Source organism: Medicago truncatula, mitochondrion, assembly GCF_003473485.1.
Source record: "Medicago truncatula mitochondrion, complete genome".
NCBI lineage: Eukaryota > Viridiplantae > Streptophyta > Magnoliopsida > Fabales > Fabaceae > Medicago > Medicago truncatula.
In genome coordinates, this window is record NC_029641.1 from 208,530 (window position 1) to 227,106 (window position 18,577).

At 46.1% G+C, this 18,577-nt stretch overlaps 3 protein-coding genes and 1 non-coding gene across 4 annotated transcripts; 3 read left to right on the forward strand and 1 right to left on the reverse strand.

Moving 5' to 3' along the window:
- Positions 1 to 4,969: 4,969 nt before the first annotated feature.
- On the reverse strand, positions 4,970 to 5,043 carry trnD-GTC. The gene has a single exon. It is a non-coding gene; the product is annotated as a tRNA-Asp (tRNA).
- A 1,414-nt stretch (positions 5,044 to 6,457) lies between these two features.
- On the forward strand, positions 6,458 to 15,112 carry nad4 (NADH dehydrogenase subunit 4). The gene is made up of 4 exons: positions 6,458 to 6,918; positions 8,324 to 8,838; positions 12,023 to 12,445; positions 15,024 to 15,112. The coding sequence occupies exons 1-4, from the start codon at positions 6,458 to 6,460 to the stop codon at positions 15,110 to 15,112; spliced, it is 1,488 nt and encodes a 495-aa protein (YP_009237635.1).
- A 2,140-nt stretch (positions 15,113 to 17,252) lies between these two features.
- On the forward strand, positions 17,253 to 17,609 carry nad3 (NADH dehydrogenase subunit 3). Its single transcript has one exon. The coding sequence runs from the start codon at positions 17,253 to 17,255 to the stop codon at positions 17,607 to 17,609; it is 357 nt and encodes a 118-aa protein (YP_009237636.1).
- A 48-nt stretch (positions 17,610 to 17,657) lies between these two features.
- Positions 17,658 to 18,035, forward strand: rps12 (ribosomal protein S4). Its single transcript has one exon. It carries the CDS (start codon positions 17,658 to 17,660, stop codon positions 18,033 to 18,035), a length of 378 nt encoding a protein of 125 aa, YP_009237637.1.
- Positions 18,036 to 18,577: the final 542 nt, after the last annotated feature.

An 18,577-nucleotide genomic window follows, 5' to 3' on the forward strand; every position in this document is an offset into this window, starting at 1 on the left:
CCCCTAAATTATCATAGGCCGGTCAGTTCAAAGCTCTGAGAGGGATAAAAACCTCCATATCTTACCACCGCTTTACTCTTTGAGTTGATAGCCAAAGAGATATTATAAATAATTAAGGGAGGGGGACCCACAACGAAGGAGGGGGGATACTACTCATGCTTGCTTCAATCGCTTTCTTTATCTTGTGGTCGACTGCAATTGAAAGATTCGTTCCTTTTTTAGGATTGGGGCGGTGTCCGCCCACTAATGTAAAGATTGGGCGGGGGAGAGTTTATTTCGACAAAAGATAATTTATTTTTGATTGAGTTCCAGGCTTAAGAGCCGAATTAGCCATTGGGATTGGTGTACAGACAAGACTGATTGAGATTTGTAATTAGCTGCAATAAAAGAATACGCTCTTTCGACAGAGAAGTGAACGACTCCGATCTGCAGATAAGAATAAGGATAACCTTGAAAGGAGTCTTCTTAGCTTGAAAGAGGCCTTGAAGGAGTGAAAGAGAGAAGATTGAGTAGCCGGGTGAATATCCTTTGCTATTGAATTTGAAGAAGCTGTGGCTCTTTCAATAAGATCTTGGACTGGGATACTAAGCAAGAGAGCCAAAGGGGCGAAACGAGATATAGATGACTGGATCAGTCTGGCTACAAGACCTTGAAAAGGGAATAAGCCCTGGGACTTCTTTTTTAGTTAGAGCTTTCAATTTATTGGTCAGTCATAGCTGCAGCTATAGCCGATAGACTAGGTCTATAGGGCATGCCCTTGAGATGTAGAAGGACTGGTCTTTTCCTATTTTCGGAAGGTAGAAGGCGCTGCCCTATACGTGCCTGCTCGCTTGAGCGACTCTCAGTCATTGTAAATAGATAGAAAGAGCACGAAAGTCTACTGTCTTACTGGATCTGCTCTATGGAAATGGAATTGAAATCCTCTTAGTCCGATTCCTTACGAAGAAAGTCTGACTCTATCTGCTCAATAGCGAAGGGATTTGGGCAAAAGGTGTACGACTTAGTAGGAGAGGTTCTGAAAGAGTGAAGGTAGTACATCTTTCTTTTCCTTTTGATTGAGATGGACTCCTCTCTACTTCTGGGACGAGGTATGACTTAAATAGGAGAGGTGTCCTTCCTAGGTAAGACCAGACCTGGTTGATTAGTCTGCCTTCTGTGATCCGGGAATGGAAATTGGAAGGCGGTAGTTCAGGGACTGTTTTGGGGGCATTGATCCTAGGTCTTAATCTGTTGTCATCTTGGGGGATTCTTGTGGCATATCATCTTCCATATGTAGGTTTTTCCCAATCCTCAAAATGGTCTTTCGATTGTTCCACCAATGCTACTGGAGCACTCTTGATGCCCAAAGTCTTATGGCCGACGGCTCTTAAGGGTTTACACTCAAATGAAAATGAATGCATCCCTTATTCGCCCTGGCTTGGTTAAGCCCAGAAGCGAAAACAAGGAAATCAGTACAGTACCGGAGACTCCTCCGATATAGGCAGGCTCTTTAGGGCGATTCTCCTCTTCCTTAGACATAAAATATAGTTAGACCCACTAGGTAAATAAACGAATTACCAAGGTAAGACACATATCGCAATCTTACATCTACCTTTGCCTTACCCGCAGAAAGCCTTCGCACAGATTTCCTTCCTACGTTTTTAGCGGAGAGAATAGTCTAGTTAGTAGTCCTACAGAAGCCAGAATAAATCCTATAGATTAGAAACTGTAACCTATAATATTATATGCATATCCTAACCTGGGAATATGCGCAGAAAAAAGCACCTTTTTTCACTTTATCACTGGATTGCGAACTTACTTATCCTTTTGATGAGAATGCCACTACTCTTACTTACTATCTTCAAAGCCGCCTATTGGCGTGTCTGGATCAGGTGAATCGCTTGGCTAGATATCTCCTTAAGCGATATATCGTTAACTCCTTAGTTCCGGATAAGAAGGGAGAAGCACGAAAAACCCTAGCTTTCTGTCGATCCTTAGCTCCAACTTGCGTCAGATCCTTTTGCCCCTTACTCTGCTGGATGGAAAGCGGATGCAAGAGAACTCTCAATGGCTGCAAGTAGAACTGCCATTGAACTATATGGATAGCAACTCCCACCGGATGGAGATATCTTAACTTTTTTTTCAAGCCCGCTTGCCGGTAAGAAAAAGAGACAGCTACTGGACACTACGGGGACTGTAAGCGATCTAACAGAACTGGCTTGTTGAACGGAACTCAGACTAGAGATATCAAATGACCCAGGGACTGGACCTCTAGATGTAGCACTGGATGTAAGAAAAAAGTCGCAGAATAGATAGGCAAAGCAGCACTTAGCACTCCAACTAATGGCCTTAAGACTGTTGCAATTGGTACAACTGCTTCAATGGGATAGAAGGAAACTGGCTAAAAAGGATTAGAAATGGACTAGTAAGAGACTCCAATGTAACCTCAAACTCAAATTGGAACCCTAACCCCCGTAACTTCGGGAGAAGGTTGAATGTTTTCTAATTGGTAACCTTGTGCCAAAGCATCTAAGGTGGGTGGGTAGGCGCATTAGACTGAATTAGTGTTTGTTTTGGCATTTGTAGCAGGAGAATAGGAAGAATTGAATGACAAAGCGATATTATCTTATAAGCAGAACTAGCGCTTAAGGTGCCTAAGCGGGGGAAGAAGTAAAGTCTCATCCCTTGACTACGAAACCGAAACTAAGCGGCTATTCTTCATATCGAGAAATGAAGTGAGAAGGATTTATAGCTAGTCTTCCTTATAACCGGGTAAATGACTTAACCAATCGAGTTGTTCACATTCAACTATGGCAATTCTTGTTAAGAGCTGAAACCAAGAGTTCAGAGCGGCCAAGCGGAATCCTAGTTTCTAAAAGCACTCATTCCCTTAGGATAGGAGCATTCGTTAGCTAATCTTTCTACGCTTAGATCTCTATTATTCTCTCTTTCTAGTTCGAGGGGGGCAGATAAGGTTTTTTTTATCCCTTAAAAAAGCCTTTTTCCGTTGCTCGAAGCAACCACGAGCTCTAACTTAAAGTAGGTCTAGAACCACTAATATTAAGTTAAGTTGTTTTTTCTTTTCTCCAGGCTATAGCGCGAGAGAAACGCGAACAGCGGATTCTCAAGCAGGGGATTCGTCGAAAACAACCTATCTGTCTACTTGCTTTCAGTTCTGTTCCCGTCTCGATCTTTTTTATTTAATATGGGAGCCGAAGTCGACCCTTCCCCAGCCTCTTGAAGGAAGAGGTTTTGAGCGTGCAGTTGTAGCTGGAGGGAAGTCATCCCCTCCTCAAGGGCCCCTCTCACTGAACACCTATCTATAGAATATCCGTTGGGCGAGAGCCCTTCTACTCGGCACCGTCGGATCACCGGACAAGTTTTTGTACAGTTGCTTCAGTAGCGATTTCTATCTATATACGATATTTCGTTCGCCTTTGTGGGCTTGGAAGCGTCATAGAATCAGCTTTACGCTTCGGGTAAAGGTCCACTTTCTCGCCCAATAGGGGTGTTCCGGCCCATGAGAAGTTCGGTTGCGTAGTGTTAACTCAGGTGTTGTCTACCCGAGCGGTTATTTCCACTTTGATTCGTTTCCATGGGTCCAGTCCTTTCGGGTCAAAGTATCTCTTAATTTATTCCTTTGGTTAGCGGGAAGGGCTCACCTGCCTTGATCATGCTTGGCCGACCTCTACTGATGTATCTGTCATTAATGGAAGCACGAGGGAACGGGTTTCATCGGCAGGCTTTTTTGGTTCGCAAAGCTTGCACTTCCCGGCGAACGAATTGAATGAATCATCATGAAAATTAATTAAACACGTCCGTTACTTAAATACCAGTAGGCTGTAAAAGCAGCTCCCCCTGAAAGCCGTATGGATCCCTTCGCTCGATCGGCAGGCTCTCCTCCCTACAGAGTTGCTTCTGTTCGAAGAGAAGAGCGACGCTGGCGGCGGGGCAGTCGAATATGCCCCATACCAGCACCAAGTGTCCGCCCGTATGATCTCAAAGATAAGAGGAGCTTTCTAATCCCCCCCACTACCTTGTGCTTGCCGGTTACCAAAAAACTATGTTGCTGAGCCAACTAGCCTGGTCCCGATCACGTTCACAACCAAAGACTCCCTTCTATGGTCTCAGGCGCTAGTTTACCAAACAAACTATCAAACATGGCAACAACGTTTGCACGCTGTGCTAGTGGTTTTACTTTCATCGCTACTTGGAACCGATAAACCGCACAGAGACGTTCTCGAACACTCTCTCTACGTCATTTTCAAGCGGGTATCCAGGTAAATCCAGCTTCAAGACTGGCTCGAGGAAAGGACCTAGCTAACATCACTTCAATGAAGATTAGCTGCCTAACTAAGATAGAAGTAGTTTGACGGCGAGGAAGAGCTTGAAGAAGGAAGAAGTACCATTGGCGAAGTAGCTTCCTCCAGTCTTAGTATGGGGTGTACCCGAGAAAGATACAAAGCAGCTGAGATCAGAGTGAGTAGCATTGATCTCTCCGTTTGGTCCGACTAATTAATGTAAAAAAGATTCCATCGATCGGTGAAGCACATTAACGGAAGTGTGCACGCTAGCGCTCTACTCTAAGCTTCTAGTTAGCTCAAAAAAACGGAGCTAGAAAGAAAAGGTAGGTTGAATCTTAAAAGTACTCTGTGGGGGTAACTATGTTAAGTTAATTGCGTATCGTAAAAAAAAAGAAATGTTATGGGAAAGAAATTGCTACTCTATTCGATGGGCCAGGAACAATCGAAACAAGCCAGACCTGTACGGTCTCTCTTTGAATCCTTACTTAATATGTATGCTTAATATGGTGATACCCCCGATTGTACCAACCTACATATGTCTCTCCTCCATCAATCGGTACTAGTTATTGTAATTTTTATTCCTTGATTTGTCCGATGAGAAATGCGAAACGAAAGAAGGATCCTCCTGCTGGGAATTAGATCCCCCCCCTACAGAGATGAATTGATCGATTCATCGGATCCTAGGTCGGGACTGACGGGGCTCGAACCCGCAGCTTCCGCCTTGACAGGGCGGTGCTCTGACCGATTGAACTACAATCCCAGGAATAAAAATTAGGTGTACAGCCTAAAAATTCTTAGATTAGATATATATTATCTTTAATTTCTCTTCATTATTCATATTTTATGTCCTAGGACATAGATATTCTAGATACCAATTATGAATCGCCCGCCAAAGTCTTCCTACTTCTCAAATGTTCCAATCAGATCCGAAGATAAATCAATCAAAAGTCAGTGGACCTGAATTGAATCATGACTATATAAGCTATTCTGATATTCAGATTCGATATAGATGAAATCGTGGAAGCGGACCTTTTATTTCCTTGGACCACGTATGAATTCGTCGTCCGATTGAATCTTCTTGTTCCTGAATGCTTCATAGGAATCCATCGCTATTCCTTTCTTCCACCGAGAAAGGTTCATTCCGAGTCACAAGAGCAATTTATCTCTTTTTTTCGTTATGGTAATGCAATGCAAGAGGTCTTGGAAATCGGGTTGTTTCTGATGATGAAAACCCGATATTTTAAGGTCGGTAATGTTAGAAGACGACTGTCGGTATCTGATGGTAAGTAAGATACCTATGGTCGGTATATCTTTGAAAGCTCAGACGGATATAAACGGACTCCTCGAGGGCTACTTAAGGCACTTTAGTGCAAGCAAACCAACCAGAAGGACTGGAGCTGTTGGATGTTGCTCGGTGCTGCTATAAATTAAAAACCAAAAAGCTCTGCGTCGAACTTCAGCCCCTTCGAGTTGGCGACGGGGCAACAGCCTCTGACGCCCCACACCGTTGCGGCAGGAGGAGGCTTGCCCATCAGCCTACTTTGCCAAGACGTGGCAGGAGCGCAACGACCTAGCCCAAACCTACTTAAACTAAAGGCCTTAATGTCAAATAAAAAAACCGAGGAAAATAACGTCAAGTAGAAACGAACAAGGTCTTACGGCACGATCGCTATCTCTTTTCTTTTTCTTTATCTCTCCTCTATAGAAAGAGGGGATGATACGTGGCGTGGTATACCTGATCGTTTGGTCAACGAGACGTACGTAAGTCGACATAGCTCCATTTATATTTATATTCTTTTTTTTCTTTCACTTAGCCCGCCTCTCCCCGGACCAACCCGGATCTGCCCTCGAAAGTCTCTCTGCATTTTGGGAGCAGAGCATGCAAAATCGAGCAATGAATCTTAGAAAAATTTCCTCAGGTCTCTATAAATCTATCAAAATAAAAAGCCCGGGTAGAAGCACAAGCAAAAGGAGAGAGGAAAAGTCGAAAAAGGAAGGGGGGAGGAGACTCGCCTCAATACTTCCCACTGGACGAGAGGCGCACCTAACCCACCTACCCACTCATCAATCACGGTGTTCAGCTGACTTGCACTGATAGACCCCTATTGTCTTGGAATTAGGCGCCCATCTTTTGACTGTTGTCAACTAATCTCTTCAATGTTCGATTCTACTCTATGTTAGAACATTTCTGTGAATGCTATTCTGATCTAAGTGGTCCTATTCTGTGTCCCGTGCTAGGAAGCATTATTCCTCTTTTCATTCCAAATTCAAGAATACGACCGATACGATTGATTGGTCTGTGTGCCTCTCTTATTACTTTTTTGTATTCCCCTGTTCCTCGGATACAATTCGATCCTTCTACGGCCAAATCTCAATTTGTGGAAAGCCTTCGATGGCTTCCTTATGAAAACATCAATTTTCATTTGGGTATAGACGGTCTCTCTTTTTTCTTCGTGATATTGACCACATTTCTGATCCCTATTTGTATTTTAGTGGGTTGGTCTGGTATGAGAAGTTATGGGAAAGAGTATATTACAGCATCTCTAATTCGTGAATTTCTAATGATCGCCGTGTTCCGCATGCTGGATCCTCTACTATTCTATGTTCTTCCCGAAAGCGTGCTAATCCCTATGTTGTGCGGAGCTGAGCATCTTCTATTCGCTGGGATAAAGCTTTTCCTCTGCAGGGGCCTTGTGCAGTAAACCCCCTACGGGCGGTCGTCCGTCGTAAAGTAGTCCCCGCGAAGCTTTCGGGAAGAGGGGTAGTCTTGTGCGTAAGCATAGCATTTCTGGTCGAACCCGCCCAACCCAACTAAGACGAACCGAACCTGACAGACACATCTTTTTCCTTTTGGGAGGGTACTCCGAGTAGTGGGTACCTCGTAGGACCTCGACCCGCCTACTCGGGTCTTGTATGGATATGCAGGAAGGGGTGCTCCTAGGTGTGTGTAGGGGTTGTGTTTGTTCGCGAGAATGGATTCCTCGTCAAGTCAGTTTGGGGGGTGTGGACACACTTGCGCGAATTCGGGTAACGGCTACAAGGGAAAAATCGAAAGGAAACTGTACCCAACCAGGGATGGACGTAAACTCGTAAGCTACCGAGGGTAGGGATAATCGTCCAGGTCTTATTGTGAAAAAAAAGCCGCCCCGCCACAGCAGGCGGGTTGGTTCCTCTGTCGTCGCCGGGGAGCTCTTGGTGAGGAGACCTTAGGATAAGTTGCTAAAACAAACGGGAGGGGAGGATCGACCCGTTCAGTAGAATTCCGAAGAAAGACTGTTGGCAGCAGGTGGAGACATTTCTTTGGCCCCCTTAAAAAAAAAGGAAATGCGGGCAGGGTTAAGCTCGGTAGAGGGTTCGATAATAGGGTCCCGTCTTAAAGATTCAGATAAGAAAAGAGTTCCAAACCTTTATGCATGCACCTTCGTATAAGTGCTGCATACAAGTTCCGGCCAGGAGAATTGGGAAAAAAAACAAATTGGAACCGCTCACATCACAGTAGTAGTAGCGTAAAGCCGTAAGTCGGGGGCGGCCATAAAAGAAAGGCTATTACTTTCACATCTCTCTCTCTAGATATCTAGGGAGAGATCCACTGCGTGAGCAACCGACTGTGCGTTACATGTGCTCTACAGGCCGCACTCCATCTTTCTTCCCCTTTTTTATTTAATTTGGAAGACGGGCGTTGCGTTCGGTTCGAAAGGCATGGTTTTCAGTATGTCTCCGGATAGGGCCCCCCACTAGTCCGGCTAGCAAGTGAGCGGTTCTTTCGGGCGAGAAGCGGGCCGGGCCCTACGGGCGGGCATCTCCCGCAACGCAAGCTGCATTGTTCGCCACCACCCGATAAGCAAAAGATTCGAGAGTCCAGGCTTAATATACATGCATAGATAGTGGTCTAATGACAAGGGCCGACGACGGAAGCTCGGGACGGAGCCGTATGATGCGGAAGTCTCACGTACGGTTCCCTGAGAAGGGAGTGGCTACCTACTGGAGCTTCGACCAACCACCACCGGTAAATTCCGCTTTGGGGCCACCCCTTACTCTACCATTATTATAGGGGTATGGGGTTCGAGACAAAGAAAGATCAAGGCAGCATATCAGTTTTTCCTTTATACTTTACTTGGATCTGTTTTTATGCTATTAGCTATTCTGTTGATTCTTTTCCAAACAGGGACCGCCGATTTACAAATATCATTAACCACAGAATTTAGTGAGCGGCGCCAAATCTTTCTATGGATTGCTTCTTTCGCCGCTTTCGCCGTCAAAGTGCCTATGGTACCTGTTCATATTTGGTTACCCGAAGCTCATGTAGAGGCACCTACGGCAGGATCCGTCATCTTGGCAGGAATTCCTTCAAAATTGGGAGCCCACGGGTTTTTAAGATTTTCAATACCCATGTTTCCCGAAGCAACACTTTGTTCCACTCCTTTCATTTATACTCCAAGCGCGATTGCTATAATATATACTTCCTTGACCACTTCAAGACAGATCGATCTTAAGAAGATCATTGCTTACTCCTCAGTAGCCCATATGAATCTGGTGACTATTGGTATGTTTAGTCGGGCGGCGGCCGTTAGGTCACCTATTTTTAGTTATTGACACAAAAGACAAGGCCAAAACATGTGTGCCGGGCGTGCGACCCATCAACCTACTAGCAATGGGGGAGAAAACATAGCATGTCGCAACAAAAGCTTGATTCAAGGCGTCAGCAAAACATTGCCGTCTGTTCCAAAAACAAAAGCCCCTTAGCGCCCCGGGACGGGAGTGGGGGACACCCTACGCGCAGGCAACAGCAGCACCGGCTCTACGAAGTCAGAATCTAATCTTTGTGTTGGCTTTCCCAATTCATTCGTGAATAAGAATTCAAGGGCTAGAAGCGAGCGCTTCTAGCTGCTTCGCCTGCTTCTTCTTATTTTTTGTGGCTATGTTGGCGTGGCGGAAATGAACGAAAAGCGAGATGAACGTGCTATTTAAAAATCGATTGATAGATAGCCTGATCCGTTCTGATAGATCGAAAGAGTAGGAATGAGGTAGAGGGAATCCATCAATAATAAGGGGAAATCCCCTATTTCTATCTATTGATAAGACAACTATTCTTGATCCATCAGAAATAAATCGATATGTATCTGATGGAGTCTACATCGTACGTAGAGCGCCCAAGCGCCAGCTCAGTTCTCTTATCCATCGGTCCAATGCACTGTCATGGATGGAGGGAAAAGAAAAAATATAGTTGTGTTGTTGTTGTTCGCCGCCTCGACGCATTCCCTTCTCTCCCCGGCATCGTCCCACACAGAAAGAAAGAGCGCAGAGCCCCGGCCCGACCTGTAGTGTAGGTCCGCTAACGTAAAGCGAGGAGTTGAGCCTGAACTGGCGAACCGAAGTCACTTTCGGAACCATACTTCCTACAGCTAACACGTGTCCAGTCCAGCGGGAACGCGCAGCGCAAAAAAACGTAAGCTGCTATACCGAATCCCCCGCAGGCCATCGGGGACCGAGTGGTAAGGCCATGATCCGCAGGGGAACGGATCACTCATTCTTCCATTGGGGACAGGTGCACGAACGACAACTCCAAACGTCACACATCCGTCGCCTACTTACCGTTTAGGTGGCACCAGCGAGATCCAGCTAAGGTAAGGAACTTCGTGTCGCGGCTGCTCCACTCCGCCGCGGTCTCATGAACCGAACTTCGTAGCCTTCCCGCGCGCGAAGCGAATGGGCGCTGTGCTGTGGGTCAGTTTCGGGGCGGGGGGCGAAGAGAGACCACAAGAATGATTCATTTGGATCGACGAGCTTTTTCAGCCCCAAAACTAAGAATCAATGGAATGTCTGTCTATCCATGAACATCTATTCTATCTGTATATCTAGGGGATCTCTCTATACATAAAAAAGGTTTTTTGGCACGATATGATCGCCTAGCCGTAGCCGCATATTGAGCGCAGCGGATATGCGGGATTTCAGTTGGATCAGATCTTTCGCTTTGACGGAAGCTTTTGGACCTAGCGAAAAGGACTTAATAAGCCTTCGCGCAAGCAAGCGCGAGAGAAGCAAGCAAAGTAGAAGCTTTGCCAGAAGCAAGACGAGGAAGCAGAGCTGTCGTATAAGCGGTAGCTTCCCCCGACCTACTAAAAAAAAATACAACAGTCGCGACCTACTTTGATTCAAAACAAAAGAAAGGCGAAGGGTTTGGCAACAAGCAAACGGCTTTCTATCATAGTTGCAAGGGTTCCCTACTTAAGTTAAGTACCAAAGGCTGCTTTCGGTTGGTCAAGAAGGGGGCTGTTCACTACAAGCTATCAGCGCTGTCTTAGATTGAACGTCGACTTATCTTATTGCCGTTCAATCTCTAAGGCGGGTTTACGCTGAGAACGGAATAGTGTTCGTGTCCAAAGGTGAACAACGCCCTAGCTTCTAGAGTTCGCTGCTTTTCCCAGGCCAGAGAAGGGCTTATACTGCTCGCCTTTGTTTGATATGTTCATTCAGTACCAATACAAACTAAAACTACACCAAAGTGGAAAGGCCCCTATAGAAGCTAGAAGTAACCTCTAGTAGTCTAGTAGTCGGCCTAACCAAAGCGTCACGACAACAGAAAATTACCCTTATGAATGGAATCTTAAGTAGGGGGCTTAGCCCGCCCGCCTACCAATCAAAGAGGCTGAGAGTAAGCGTAAGCTCTTCGAGCTTCCCTTCATTCGCTTCGCGGGAGCCGCACAACACATAGCTGGAAGTCAGAGGGCCCATACTACCTGCCTAACCCCTCGCTCCGAGGGACCGTAGATAGGAAAAGACGTTATAAAAACCACCCCATTCATCTAAAAGAGAGGGGAAGGGGCCTATGTATTTGCATGACTCCTGCGGATTTAACCCTATCTACACCCGGAGCCAATCTCCTATCGGTCCTGCCACCACGCCGCAGAACGGGAGCTCGTGTGGAACCTTTTATTTCTGGCGTAACAGCGGTGGAACATAAAAAAAGATTACGGTCGCGTAACATAAGGGCCGGAGGTACGGTAAACTCGGCCAAAATTTGACACCCGAAGGGAGGGCCCGGCGCGCGCAATCCTATCCTCGTCCGAGTTTACCCCTTGCACTTCGGACAGCCGTCCGTAGCATCATAAGGAGGACCTCCCTTTCGGGGGTCAAAAAAAGGTACGGTACATAGGAGGCTGGTCTTTCTCAACGTGGTGTATAGCACGAAAAACCTTTCGATACAAGATAGGGCCGTTCACATGAAAGAATATAAAAAACCCTTTCTTCTCTTTCTCGAGGGGGAAAGAGAAAGAGGGTCTTATGGAGGGAGGGGGAAGGCTTGGGCTGGGCCTACCTATCCCGATAGGACCTCATAAAGGAACGGGAGCTGTTGATAGGTTCCATATTGCCGAGCCGAAGGGCAGCACTTCTGTACGTGATCGTAGTATGTCATCTCGTCCCCGCTGCATTGAAAAGTACCTATGCACTATTTCCGGTTCACTGATAAGGAAGATAGAGTTGGGGTGGGGGTCTACAATGTGATACTCAAGTATGACCCGGGGAGATACATGCTAACTATGGGTAGAAAGCAGGAACCCTTATGTAAAAAATTTCGGGGGGTTACAGATCAAATCTCTTATACTACCATCGATCGACAGAGCGGAACGACCAGAAAAAAAAAGTGAAGTTAGAAAGCCGTATGATAGGCGGTAACTATCTTGTACGGTTCGGGGGGTAATCGGCGTACTCCGATCAGTGGGGGGAATCTTTGGCTCTATCGAACATACAGGGAATTGGAGGTAGCATTCCACCGATGTTAAGTCATGGACTGGTTCCTTCAGCCCTTTTTCTATGTGTTGGTGTTCTATATGACCGACATAAGACTCGACTTGTTAGATATTACGGAGGGTTAGTGAGCACCATGCCGAATCTCTCTACCATTTCCTTCTCTTCCACTTTGGCCAATATGAGTTCACCTGGTACTAGCAGCTTTATCGGGGAATTTCCCATCTCAGTAGGAGCTTTCCAAAGAAATAGCTTAGTAGCCACATTAGCAGCGCTTGGGATGATTTTAGGCGCGGCGTATTCCCTTTGGCTATATAATCGTGTGGTTTCTGGAAATTTAAAAGCCGATTTCCTCCATAAATTCTCCGATCCAAATGGCAGAGAAGTTTCCATATTTATACCTTTTCTTGTTGGAGGGGCGACCGTCCGTTGAACTACCAAAGAAAAAAGGGTAAACCAATGTGATCATGACATTGTAGGTGCTTGCGATGGGGCGGATGCGACTTCCCTCAGTTGGTTTGGGTGGTATAGCCCGTTGCAGAAGTCCCCCCTTTTTTTTATCCATTTCTGTCTTTAGTCTTTAGGGAGCCAAAGCTTGACTTTACTAAAAAAATAAGGCCCGCGCAGGGGCGCTCACGTTTTTTGGCTGAGCCGTATCTTGCTGGGTGGGACCGAGAGCAAGAAAGGACGGGGGGCAACCATGCATGTTCTCGACCGTGTCTCCGAGGGACAGTTGAACGAGCGACTCATGAATGCTGCCGGGTTGGACGAGCCAATAACTCGAACGCGTTCGGTCTGTTTTTTGAGCAAGAATCACAGCGTTACCTTACCTTCACCATGATACGGACTCCAAGTTCTTATGGCAGAGCGCGAGGAGATTGATCATATCAATATGATGATGGGAATGGAAACCAGAAGCACGACCGACCGGGGTCCAAGATAATCAAACCATCAGTAACAGTAGTAACGTAAGCATGAGACTTTTTGGTAGTACCGGTGAACCAGATGGCCGCGGCGATGGAATCTGGGACGGAGGACTCGTAGTATCTCTCTAGATCTGGCAAAAGCTAAAGACCCCTTAATTCGAATGGGGGCTGACCACTGAGCCCACTCTGGCCTCGCAGGGCGGGCCCCTTTGGTTTCGAGCTGGAGCTGCCACAGCTTATGGCTAGAGCAATGGGAGGGGGCCCCGGCATAGAGAACTGTAAGGATAACGAGCGCTCCGCCCGCCAAGCGGGCGGCAGGAGCTGCGGGCAAGTGCTTGGTAGGCCAACAGCCCAGTGAACCGGGCGGGGCACTCGACGAAAGGGGGCACACTGAGCAAGTACGATAAATTAGCCCTGCGGAGCTTTATTAAAAGCAAGGACCACTACGGGAGGTCAAACCAAGGAAAGGCCTTATGGAAGTCGGGGCTCGTCCCCGGTCAATATTGGATCAAACAATAGAGGGCCGTAGCACTGACCTATTTATTATTTTTTTTATTCAATACAGGGAAAAGATCGTAAAGTTCCCTACCGATACAACAGACACTCTCAACGGATCCTCCGCGCTCCGGGCATACCTCTTCCTTCTGTGCGTCTTTCTCGTGGCGGGAACAGAACAACAGGGAAAGACCCGGCCGACCTGCCCAAGGCTCGAGGGCGAGCTTTATTTAAGAGATAATGGGGAGTGAATCGAAAGGCTTCCGTTTTCGTTCTTGGTTTTTTTGGGGCTCCTCTCGATCTTATTCGTAGTTGGGAAGGGGGAAGGAGTCTAAATCAATGGACATTAATGAACCATCATTGATGGACGTTGCACATGACACGATCAATTCGACTCAAGGTCCGGCGCTAATAGAAGTTGCTTACTCTCCTAGTTAGAAGGAAAAAGGCAGGGCTTTTTTCGTAGTAATAGTGGGCGGGTCTCATGATATCTATGCCGGCCGTCGGAATCAAATGAAGGGGCCGGGCCTGAATTCAGACCAGACTCTTCTTTATTTGAGCTGCTCCCACGCGCGCAGACCGGAAGATCTCAGTTGTCCTGGACTTGACAAGTACGTAGAGATCTTCGTGGGACCGGGGAGGGAGTCTCAATCGATCTTTTCTAGGATTCCTTATCACGCACGGAGATCTTTCCATTGATAGATAAGAGGGCTCCCCCCCTTGAACATACTCTTAAAGGTTAGGTTACTACCTGCCTCTACGGAAGAGGTTTACTTTGTACCGCCCGGAGGTCATATAGATAGAAACCCGGAGCGATAAGAACGAAAGGGTTGGTGTGGCCACAGCTACAACTACTGGCGCTTCAAAAGGCTTAGATTTCTTCTAAGGGCGCTACAGCAAGCTACCTTTTTTTAGGTCGTGTAATAGGGAGGTGTAAGCCTCGAAAGCCTTTAGTACTTCGGTAGGGCGAGCAGCCCTTAAACCGGTTTGGAACTCTTCCCGTATTTCTGCATTTCATTCTCTATTCGGCCCGCCTCAAACAAAATGCTAAAAAAGGATAGGACTATTGATTCGAAGTCACTACGAAAGGGTCGGTCAATAGCATAGCTCTTTATTTCCCCGGTCTCCTTTCGAAGGAAAGGCCTTCGCATTCCTAATCCGGTAGGGGGCCGGACGGCTTTGTTTGCCCCAGCTTGGCTAATCGCATCCCCGCGCAACGACATTCTCGCCCCTTACCGTTCTCGCTCAGTCTTTGCAACGGCTGGGGAGGCAGTCGTAGAAGCGAAGCCTATCGCCACGCCGACCATAAAATACGAGATTGGGCCCCTTCTCAAAGATTTGATGGAATGGCCCAGCCCACCCAAGAGCGCTTATGTAATATGGGAACTCATGGCTGGAAACAATCCTTATGGTTTTGATATCCGGTAGGAATAATAAGAATCAAAGTCCAGGTTGGTTGGTGAGCCTAGTGATAGGAGACTATCTAGCTTGGTTCGGAGAGCACTTGTTGGGTTAAAGATTTTTTGTTGCTAAATGTTATGTTACGGCCTAAATGCTGAACTATTGACCCTACTTGTTCGGATGGGTGTTCACCCCAAAGTGTTCCCGGACCGCATGCATACATACGTAAGTAACTTAGTGCAACATGGCAAATTTAATTGAGAGGAATCAGCAAAGAAAAGAAAAACGGGTCAACATGTGTATTTTTTATAAATTGTCCTCGGCTCGGGCCGAGGAGTGTCCACATGAGTTCGTTGAGGTGTCTACACAGGTTCGAAGACGCTCTTTTATATTCTGTCGAGAGTTCGGATTGCTCCACCTAAGTAGAACGAAAAGAAGGAATTGGAAATTAAAAAAAGGGGGAGCCAGAAGCTTCGCTTCCGGTAGCTTGCTTACTCTCCTAGTTAGAAGAAGGCTCTTTGGCGAATTCTTTAGATCTGGGTAGAGTCTCGCTCAGTAAAGAGAGTTGTAGATTCCTAGAAAAGGAGAGTAGCCTTGATTCTCTTCTTTGATCACCCAAAGGTTTCATTAAGGCTTTACCTGTTGTTCTATATCTATAGGACAGAAAAAACATCCAAGGAAAATGCCCTGCAACCAATTACTGCCTAGGGAACCCATTTGCTCGCCTGGCACGACAAACTAAAAACAGGATGGATGATTGGAAACTGGCCTAGCATATGACTCTATAATCAGCTAGTCGGAATCGGAATATGCTTTTACCCTTGCTTGAACAGGTTTACTCACAGGCACTGAAACTAGATAGCAACTGTAATTGTAATTGGATGGCAAGGAAATCACAAGATTGCTCACTTAAAACCTAGCTTGCTGGCGCCTGCTGGCTCTCCTAAGTCTCTTTCCCTTTCCTGCAACTGGAACTCTAAATGTAGCACTGGATGTAAACTCTCACTTGAAGAATTGCTAGCTTGCCTATAATTCCTACTTGAATAAAAGAAAGGCCTGCTTTCAAATTAAAGGCTTCCTCACTCACCGTAACAGACTCAGGCGCTAGATAACTCGAACAATGTCAAAAGAGGGCATTGGGATTTAAATAACCCGGCTTTCAAACTAACTTAGATATGCCATTTTATACACCCACTTACAAGAGGCAAGTTTTAGAAATAGAAATAAACTTTCTTACACTAGGGGAGATTCAGTATATGCTCACTTCGGAAAAGATGAGTAAACAGTCACTTCTAAAAAGGAGAAAGGAGAAGGAAGTAGATTAGGGCAGGCTAACAGCGCCAGGAAATGTATGAGAACTCGCCTGTCCTGCCTATGTAACCTATTCGATTCACTCTCCTGGTCCGACAGCAAAACAAAGTTAACTTCCACGGGATCTGCCATCGAAAGGAAATGGCCTGGACATTGCAGGAAATAAAAATATCTAGGCTGCAGATGGCCCAGAATATGCGATTGCGGATATACCTGAATACGCTATGGGGCTGATCTTTCCCTTGCCAGCTGGGATATTTTATGTGAGCAAGCCTCTTTCTTCCTTTGCTTTGGGACGAGGCCTGTTATCTTAATCCATCCAGAGGGAGTGCCCCATAAGCCAATGCCATTCCATTCATTTCCCGTTACCTGCCAGCCATTAATTAGGAATTAGGAGTTCTGTCCATGCGATCTAACAGACTAACAGGACAAGCAGTAGTTTTGAAAGGAAATCTGGCAAGGAAAATAAAGCAAACAAGGGATAGGGATAAGGCAAGTCTTTCCAGTAAGTGGTCGCAAGCGAATGACCTAGGAAGAAGCCCGTTTAAAAAGAAGTTCACATGCCCTGCAACGGATCTCAAACAAAGCGTGGCTGACAGCGCCAAGAAAGTATGGCTTACACTTCCTTAGGAAGTCAGAACTGGTGGAAGTGGGCTGGCTAATTTACCACAAGGGCTCAGGCCTAATTGGACTTATAAAGAGTTTTCAGTCACAAAGGAAGCAAGCTATTATTCCTTTCAAGCAAGAAGGACTCGGCTTACTCACCAGGAATGCACCCTAACCTAAGGGAGAGGGGAAAAAGGGATTAGGCTCTGCAGATGAAATAAAGAAGAAGGATAGCATTCTCTACTTCTATCATTGGTGCTATCGTATATGAGGAGCTTTCTTTTTGGTATGAAAGGTGATGTGATCTTAAAAATAAAATCTCATAAGAGAAGGAAATGGGGGTCGTGGAAGAATTGGGTTCGATTCCCATAGCCCCAATGTGTCGAAATATCATGATTGGGTCGACCAGGCCCGGATCTTTTTTCTTTTTTTCCGGTATGCCGCTCCGCGAGAATGGAGCGAAAGAACCAAGTGGTTTGTGGTAATGTCAGAATTTGCACCTATTTGTATCTATTTAGTGATCAGTCTGCTAGTTTCTTTGATCTTACTCGGTCTTCCTTTTCCCTTTGCTTCCAATAGTTCGACCTATCCAGAAAAATTGTCGGCCTACGAATGTGGTTTCGATCCTTTCGGTGATGCCAGAAGTCGTTTCGATATACGATTTTATCTTGTTTCCATTTTATTTATTATTCCTGATCCGGAAGTCACCTTTTCCTTTCCTTGGGCAGTACCTCCCAACAAGATTGATCCGTTTGGATCTTGGTCTATGATGGCCTTTTTATTGATTTTGACGATTGGATCTCTCTATGAATGGAAAAGGGGTGCTTCGGATCGGGAGTAATCACTAGTGATAGGGCAAAAATAGGGAGGAAGGACAAAGGAAAGAGCGATGCCTACATTAAATCAATTGATTCGTCATGGTAGAGAAGAAAAACGGCGCACGGACCGTACTCGAGCTTCGGATCAATGTCCCCAGAAGCAAGGAGTACGCCCGCGTGTTTTTAAGAGAACACCGAAAAAACCAAATTCAGCTCAACGTAAGATAGCCAAAGTACGATTGAGCAATCGACATGATATATTTGCTCACATTCCGGGCGAAGGTCATAATTCGCAGGAACATTCTACGGTCTTAATAAGAGGAGGTAGAGTTAAAGATTTGCCAGGTGTGAAATCCCATTGTATTCGAGGAGTCAAGGATTTGTTGGGAATTCCGGATCGAAGAAGAGGCAGATCAAAATATGGTGCAGAAAAACCCAAATCGATATGAATGGAGGATGCCTCTGGAACTTATTTTTCTTGAATCTCATCGGATCAATCGGCCAGGCGGGAACCCAGAAGATGAATTGGGGTTAATTAGCCAGCTAAATAGTTAGCAGGTAAAGTAGGAGTCCCATAGATAAGAACCTTTCACCCCCTTTCCATCGAGTACGTAGTAGGGAATCGTCAACCACCCCTCTCCCAAGGGGAAGAGAAGGAGTTCTCGGTGTGGTCTCTGTCCCTCTTTGTTAGAAGCAACTTCAGGATCAACAGCGTTGAACGGAACAACAAATATGTGGATCTTTGTAGAAAACATAGGACATGCGAGCACAAAAAGCATAAACTGAAACCATTCCACGTGCGGCCTTCGCCGAAGACGAAGGAAATAAAGTCAAGGAAAGGAATAACAATTAATTGCTCAAAGACCGGCTCCGGGGCTAGCGAAGCTGCTTATCCTTTGTGTATCCGTTTGCGTCAGCATTGGCTTCAGACATAGGAAGGAGTTGACTGATTCTCGATGGTTGCACCGCTTAATCGTGCTTTCTATTCCTA